The following is a 9,157-nucleotide window of genomic DNA, read 5'->3' as shown; positions in this document are numbered from 1 at the left end:
GATAGTGATAGTTATAACACCTCTCTGCCATTTCGGGAAATCCCTCATTCCAACATTGATCTTCCCATTGGAGAATTGTTGACTCTATGCACATGCTGTACAAGTAGCCATATTTGGACGATTTAAATTGTGTGGCGCAGATTCCCATACACCGCGTTATTTTCCGGTACCCGCAAGTCCAGAACAGAAATGATCGAGCTGGGTCCAGTCTTTCATAGATATTATAAGGAACACATCAGAGATGGTTAAATCTTCCAAGCCTGCATCCCTGGGACATGATTCGGTAAGATTCTTGCACATTTCCAGAATATAATTTCTTTCCCGACTCATATCTAAAAGATAGAAATATATGAACATTTTTTATTGTCATAATGATTGTAACGATAACCACAGCCACATCATCATCATCATCATCATCATCATCATCATCATCATCATCATCATCATCATCATCATCAATATCATCATTATTATTATAATTATTATTATCATCATCATCATCATCATCATCATCATCATCATCATCATCATCATCATCATCATCATCATCATCATCATCATCATCGTCATCATCATCATCATCATCATCATCATGATTATTATTATTATTATTATTATTATTATTATTATTATTATTATTATTATTATTATTATTATTATTATTGTTATTATTATTATTATTATTATTATTATTATTATTATTATTATTATTATTATTATTATTATTATTATTATTATTATTATTATTATCATTATCATTATCATTATTATTATTATTATTATTATATTATTATTATTATTATTATTTATTATTTATTATTATTATTATTATTATTATTATTATTATTTATTATTTTATTATTATTATTATTATTATTATCATTATCATTATCATTATTATTATTATTATTATTATTATTATTATTATTATTATTATTATTATTATTATTATTATTATTAAAATTTATTATTATTATTATTATTATTATTATTATTATTATTTTATTATTATTATTATTATTATTATTATTACTATTACTAGTGGAGAATCCGCAATAGTTGCAAAGGAATAAAGGCGCTGGGAACAGGCTGTTATCAATTAACCTTCTTATACTTCTATAGATAGTATGCGCTTGGCTAAGAAGCTCATAACATTGCCATCCGGAAGTATAACGGCCCAACACACAAAACTGTGTGTATCCATGAACGTTTATAGTCAGGTTAATACAGTTCAGTGAGCATAACTCATTAACGCGGATGGCAAAAAACAATAACAAAGACCTGAATGACGTCATCTTCGAACTATCTATATTGTATTGTTAGATTTGCCAGTAATTCTGTGCTCGATTATAAAAATGTAACAGTGGCTTTACTGGGCAATGTTGATCCCCAACCCTATTATTAAAAGAATAGATTAAAAATATTATCATTACTTGATAGCATCGAGACAGATCTAAAATTACATCATTTTGTTGCGGATAAAATTGTTGTTATTTGATTGTCTCAAAAGAAATTTAAAATTACGTCATCATTTCTTTTGTGTGTGTGGATATGCTAGAATTGCGTACTATAAACTATACTTGAAATGAATATAATTGAAAATCAAACGACCTATAGTCCTTTCCAAGTCCGTGCCCACGGAACATTACAAATTCCTCCACAGTTATAAAATGTGGTGGCCAAATTTGTGCATGCGGACTTCTATTTTGAGTGACGTTACGAATTTTGAATACCGATAGTAATTGACCAAACAGTTTTCTCACAATGCCATTGGGGATTGAACCCTGGACTAGGGGAGGTGGACACAAGTAGGGGATAAACGTGGGAATGTGGAAGGTGGCTACGAGTAGGGAGTGAACCCGGGAGTATAGGAGGTGGACACAATCGGGGATTGAACTTGGGACTGTGGCAGGTGGATCTCAGTGGGGAATGAACCGGGGACTAGGGGAATTTGACACCAATGGAGAGTGATCCGAAGTCTACCCGAGGTTAACACCCTTGGGAAGTGAACCTGGGACTGTAGGAGATGGTCAGCAGTGGGGATTGATTCCGGAACTAGGAGAGGTAGGAACCAATAGTAAGAGAACCAGAAACTATCGGTGGTGGGCATCAGTTGGGAGTGAACCGGAACACCCACGAATTGGTGGACACTGGTAAGGAGCGAATCCAGGACTATAATAGAAATCAGTGGAGTATATACCCGGGAAAAATGAGATATGGACATCAGTGAAAAATATTCCTTAGTTTAGTTCCGACGGGCACCAGTGTGGAGTGAGCCCAAGTCTATGAAAGTTGATGGTCTAACTACATCAACTACAAAAAATCAAAATAAAGCGGCTAGACTTATAAAATTAACGAAAAAAAGAGATCATATAACACCAGTTCTCCAGGAATTGCGCTGGCTTCCTGTGAAGTATAGGATAGAATTTAAGATATTGTGATATGTTTTTAGATGTCTGGATGGATTGGCACCTGAATATTTGCAGGAACTGATTAGAAAGTATGAACCCACTCGAAATTTAAGATCATCTCAGTCCCAACTTCTAAAAGTTACCACCTCAAAATCCACTTTCGGTGAAAAAGCATTTTCATTCCAAGCGCCACGCCAATGGAACGCACTTAGTCCTCGGACAAAGTCCTGTAAATATTTATCAGCTTTCAGGAAATGTCTGAAGACTGAGTTTTTCCGTGAGGCTTATTTTTCATGAAATGGATGTTGCTTAGATTTGTTTTTGTATGCATGCTTATTATGCATCATGTAGTGTCGTGATTTTCAATTGTGTTGTTTTTAAACATTTTTATTTTTATTATGTAAAGCGCCACAGAGCACGATTAACGTGGAAGTTTAGGCACTATATAAATTCATTATTTACTATTTACTATTTACGATCGTCAGCGGGTATCAAATTCATCTCCGACGTACGAATAGGAATAAGCTTTTATGCAAATAGTCGAATGCCATAGGGAAAAATTGGTCCCCGGAGGGTACGGATAAGGATACAGCAATATATTTTCATGTGATAACAAAAGCTCCCCCCCCCCTTTCCCCGTACGAATAGGGATAGTTTTTTTCCATTTTACTTTATATTGTCATTGGGTAATAAAAGGTCCCCAACCCGACGTAAAATTAACCGTAACCCTCCTTCCGCACTAGGACAAAACTGTCCCGGGACAAATTTGTCCTGTCCCACTGGAGAAAACTTCTATTCAAAAGGGGTTCCGCACTAGGACAGGACTGTCCCGGGACACACCTGCGCGAATGCATTATTTTTTTTTTTTTACAAGATTCAAAAGTTTATTTGTAGGCAATTGCAACTCTAATAATTCACATTTTATGAATCAACATAAGATACGACATGACGATAATGATTTTTTACACTGTACAATGGGATTTGTTTACATAAGATTTATATAATCATGAAATATTCTTATAGCAAGAGTAATATTATTGCTACTGCTACTACTACCACTACCACTACCACGACTACGACTACGACTACTACTACTACTACTACTACTACTACTACTACTACTACTACTACTACTGCTGCTACAACTACTACTACTACTACTACTACTACTACTACTACTACTACTACTACTACTTCTACTACCACTACTACTACTACTACTACTACTACCAGTAATGGATGAAATAGAGGTTGCATATTTCTGTGCTTTACCACGTGGAAAAAAAAAGACAAATTGAAAGGAAAACAATATTGGGTGCATCCTTTAATGACCCAAAGATTGCTCAAGGGTCAATTCCGTAGACTCTATGGTGATCTCCGATCTTATCTTAAAATGACTTTCTTGGAATCACCTCATTTTACCCAGGTGCAAATGAGTACCAGTTCGCTGATGAAAGTAATCTTTGACGGATTAGCATCATTCAAGAGGATAATAGAAAGTCAGCATGGTTCGTACCCGAAAGGCATCAGTTGAGTAAGTCACCTCGCCTAGCTCAATTTGCGGCTCTGCACTGCGGCTGACGCCTGGTTATACCTTGTCCTAGCTAAATTTGCGGCGCTGCATTGCGGCTGACGCCTGGGTTATTCCAGTCTTACCTTGGAATAGACCCTCGAGAAAAATTTCCCCTATGGGATGAAAAAATGAATTTTATTATTTTAAATTTTAAACTGTTATCTGTCTGCTCAACGCCACAGAAACATGGATAAGTTCCGGATTTATAAGCTTAGGAGGCAAGATGGCCTATGGTTAGCGCGTTGTACTTTGGACTCAGAGGTTCTGTGTTCGATTCCGACCGAAGCCAACTTGTACTTTCTAGAGCAAGAAAATTTACTCCAATCACTCACTCCATTCAGGTGTAAAAGGGTACCTGTCAAGCTGGGATAGTAATCTGTGATATACTACAGACTAGCGTCCCGTCCAAAGTTTTTCAAACAAATACGTTAATTGTCCGCTTCACGCTATTGAAACCGGAATAACTCCTGCACCATTGGCTACAAGGCTCTAAAGGACTTAATTTGTTTTACAATGAGTCCAAGTGGCTCAGAAGGACTTACTTAAAAATATTTTCATTGAGAATTTCCGAAATAAATAACGATAAAGATAATTGATCCCACAAGTTACCGAATAGATGTGCGACCGGTTTTCGACCGGTTTTAGACACGTTACTGCTGTGTCACAAAGTGTGACACTTCTTAAATTATATTTATAAACATACGTTTTTAAATTGCCGAAAATATTTATGTTGCTATGCCTTCTGTACGTGGATTCATCACATAGAATTATTTTTTGAATTGTCCTTGCTTTTTTATATTCAGAATTGAAATAAATAAATAAATTATAACTGTGAAATTGAATGTAAGCTTCAGTTTAATATACGAAAACATAAAATGGACGTTTCGGGTTTCCCCTTCATCAACAACACATGATGAATTAAAAACTACAGACGAATGAGATAATGTGGTAGTGGCGTTGTTAAGATGCATAAACAAAAACATCGATGGGCAGGAAATTGTTTGCTACTTTGTGAGGAAGCGCGAATTAAAACAGAGCAATAGAAATTTATAAAAGGTGCGTACTTAATTATGTCAAAAGAGGGGAGGCGGGAAGGAACTGTGTAATGCAGTATTGAAAGTGAACTAAAATAAAGTGTGGACTATTGTTGGAAAATAAATACAATGGAATTGGAAATAAATACAAATTGTAAGGGATGTAGGTATTAATATATTAGTGGCATTAGCCACAGCAGAAGCAACAATAGTAGTAGTAGTAGTAGTAGTAGTAGTAGTAGTAGTAGTAGTAGTAGTAGTAGTAGTAGTAGTAGTAGTAGTAGTAGTAGTAGTAGTAGGGATGCAGAAAATAAAGACAGGCATTTCAATTTTGACACGGCGCCGCCAAGTCTGGGACTTTTTTGTCCTAGTGCGGAAGTCTGCTATATTTTCCTACTATCACAAACGATATGAACACGGGACTGGGACAGTCCTGTCCCGTTGATTTTGTAGCATTTCACAACGGCCTGGGACACAACGGGACTGTTTTGTCCCGTCCCAATAGGTGCGGAAGATTTCTCTAAATTCTATATGTTACAGATTTGGGACAGGACTGTCCCGGGACAGTCCTGTCCTAGTGCGGAAGAGGGTTAAAAACACGACCTACGATTGGGGTTAAATAACAGCCGACACAACATTCTATAAGGCCTGGCCTTTGATTTTGAGCGATATCCCTTCATATATAGGAATAATAAGAGTAAAGAAAAAATAGTGGAATAGATAAAAAGTCATGATTTTTAAATTCCACATGTATCTTAGCGATGAAAAACTTTATTTTTTCATTTGGAATAGTTAAATTCGGCGTTATAAGGGAAGCAGTCATTCATCCGTATCCTGTCGTAACATTGATATTTATCTATGGAGTATAGCTAGTAAAACCATTTGTGTCGGGGATGTGGTTAAAGCCATCGGGGTATGGATATATATCATAGTATTTAGGCATCAGTTGAAGTATGGTGTTGCTTGTGTGGTACAGACAGTGGGCATCTGTTATCTCTGGCATACAGTCTCTAGCGATTGTGTGACGGTCGTAAACTCGTATTGGTGTTGGGTAGAAATGACCTTCGAGGCGATGCTGGGGATAGTGATAGTTATAACACCTCTCTGCCATTTCGGGAAATCCCTCATTCCAACATTGATCTTCCCATTGGAGAATTGTTGACTCTATGCACATGCTGTACAAGTAGCCATATTTGGACGATCTAAATTGTTTGGCGCAGATTCCCATACACCGCGTTATTTTCCGGTACCCCGCAAGTCCAGAACAGAAATGATCGAGCTGGGTCCAGTCTTTCATAGATATTATAAGGAACACATCAGAGATGGTTAACTCTTCCAAGCCTGCATCCTGGGACATGATTCGGTAAGATTCTTGCACATTTCCAGAACATAATTTCTTTCCCGACTCATATCTAAAAGATAGAAATATATGAACATTTTTTATTGTCATAATGATTGTAACGATAACCACAGCCACATCATCATATATATATATATATATTATTATTATTATTATTATTATTATTATTATTATTATTATTATTATTATTATTATTATTATTATCATTATTATTATTATTATTATTATTATTATTATTATTATTATTATTATTAATATTATTATTATTATTATCATTATTATTATTATTATTACTATTACTAGTGGAGAATCCGCAATAGTTGCAAAGGCATAAAGGCGCTAGGAACAGGCTGTTATCAATTAACCTTCTTATACTTCTATATTGTATTGTTAGATTTGCCAGTAATTCTGTGCTCGATTATAAAAATGTAACAGTGGCTTTACTGGGCAATGTTGACCCCCAACCCTATTATTAAAAGAATAGATTAGAAATAGTATCATTACTTGATAGCATCGAGACATATCTCAAATTACATCATTTTGTTGCGGATAAAATTGTTGTTATTTGAATGTCTCAAAAGAAATTTAAAATTACGTCATCATTTTTGTGTGTGTGGATATGCTAGAATTGCGTACTATAAACTGTACTTGAAATAAATATAATTGAAAATCAAACGTCAAAAAATACTTTGAGTATTACGATCTATAGTCCCTTCCAAGTTCCGTGCCCACTGAACATTACAAATTCCTCTACAGTTATAAAATGTGGTGGCCGGATTTGTGCATGCGGACTTCTATTTTGAGTGACGTTACGAATTTTGAATACCGATGGTAATTGACCAAACAGTTTTCTCACAATGCCATTGGGGATTGAACCCTGGACTTGGGGAGGTGGACACAAGTAGGGGATAAACGTGGGAATGTGGAAGGTGGCTACGAGGTGGGAGTGAACCCGGGAGTATAGGAGGTGGACACAGTCGGGGATTGAACTTGAGACTGTGGCAGGTGGATCTCAGTGGGGAATGAACCGGGGACTAGGGGAATTTGACACCAATGGAAGTGATCCGGAGTCTACCCGAGGTTAACACCCTTGGGAAGTGAACCTGGGACTGTAGGAGATGGTCAGCAGTGGGGATTGATTCCGGAACTAGGAGAGGTAGGAACCAATAGTGAGAGAACCAGAAACTATCGGTGGTGGGCATCAGTGGGGAGTGAACCGGAACACCCACAAATTGGTGGACACTGGTAGGGAGCGAATCCAGGACTATAATAGAAGCCAATGGAGTATATGCCCGGGGAAAATGAGATATGGACACCAGTGAAAAATATTCCTTAGTTTAGTTCCGACGGGCACCAGTGTGTGGAGTGAGCCCAAGTCTATGAAAGTTGATGGTCTAAATTTACAGGATATAGACAAATTGTCCCAGGTCCACTACTCACTCGTGACAACTCCAGTTAGTCTCAGCTTCACTCTTCACTCTCGGTGTCAAGGTCCACTACTCACTCGTGACAACTCCAGTTAGTCTCGGCTTCACTCTTCACTCTCGGTGTCATCATCCTCATCCATGTGTTCACTCCTCAGACATGTCCACATCTCACAGTCCTAACTTTACTTCACACTTGTGTTCACCTGTCCTGGGACAGGTGCCCACTTTCTATAGCCATGGATTCATTAGCTCTCACTCCCTAATTTTGTCCACCTGCCGTACTCCCCGGTTGACTCCCTACAGTCATCCACCTCCCATAGTCCCAGTCCCAGGTTTATTCTCCACTTGTGTCCACCTCCCCTAGCATCGTTGTCTACCTGCTTCATTGGAATCTCGTTAACCTCACGCAGACAGATGGAACGATGGCTAACCACCGGGACCGGTAGTGTAGTTTAGTCTTTTTAAGTGGCTTGTAGATTCACCTCGTTGCTGTCCGTAACACTCTCTATGGCCCTTACCCTCGAAGGCTCTTTAGCGTAAAAGCTAATACCTCTTTTGAGCCTCGAAGTGTCCCTTCGCTGGACTATCGTATAGCCTGGGATCTGGAATCAAGAAGATTGCGCGCCTGAGTAACGATGGGTCTCCTGTAGTAGAAGAATGTCAACGTTATGGACGACTAGTAGCATTGATAACAGCTCATTTTTGGTAATACTCCGATTCTCGATATTGAGGGACAATATTATATGTCTGTGCATAACATAATCAGTCGGAAGGTGAAAATTTTGGATTTGCAATTTTGTTGTTTTGCATTTTCTGAAAGAATATGCTCACCAAACCATTCCAATCTGTTTTTGAAGTGAATCGGGTGATTTTTTATGAAGTTATGGTCAGATATTTTTAAAAATGTATCCAGCAACCTATCTCAAATTTCATTCTTTATTAACTTGACTATTTAGAAGTGAAATTAAGCCGACCCCTTCGCCATTGAGTTTCGTATGTGGACTTAATCATGATGCAATAGTAGTGTGGATTCCGGATTGGATCGCCATTCTGTTTTATGCTTACAACGTCAGGTCGTACTGGGGCGCCCGCAAATCGGCTGGCCTTCCGGATGGTCACGTGATAGTCCACCGGTTGTCCTTTGCCGCGAGGTATGCACCTAAGCGCTACCACCAGCTGTTGAATGCGTCAAGTCTGCGATCCACAAGGGGCGACGGGCTTGACCTTGGGGTATTCTTGCACCCTCTCTGTTGAGAGACCACGGACACGACACAGGGCAGTTTGGTTATCAGACTAACTAGAGATTTTGAATATTTTAAATTGATCGCAATATCCACTAAACGTGCTCAACG

At 37.7% G+C, this 9,157-nt stretch overlaps 1 protein-coding gene across 1 annotated transcript in view; it reads right to left on the bottom strand.

Moving 5' to 3' along the window:
* Positions 1-4,824: 4,824 nt before the first annotated feature.
* The window catches only part of LOC144973682 (uncharacterized), a 4,928-nt gene continuing 595 nt past the window's right edge, over positions 4,825-9,157 (bottom strand). Inside the window, exon 2 of the mRNA XM_078916463.1 lies at positions 4,825-6,430. Coding sequence (XP_078772589.1) covers positions 5,875-6,430 — 556 coding nt within the window. The 3' untranslated portion in view covers positions 4,825-5,874. The remainder of the gene's footprint in view (positions 6,431-9,157) is intronic.

This window comes from Berghia stephanieae, chromosome 5 (assembly GCF_034508935.2).
Source record: "Berghia stephanieae isolate SIO BIC M18660-M18661 chromosome 5, UCSD_Bste_1.3, whole genome shotgun sequence".
Lineage (NCBI taxonomy): Eukaryota > Metazoa > Mollusca > Gastropoda > Nudibranchia > Aeolidiidae > Berghia > Berghia stephanieae.
The sequence above is the reverse complement of the archived record's forward strand: the minus strand, read 5'-3'. Positions and strand labels throughout refer to the sequence as shown.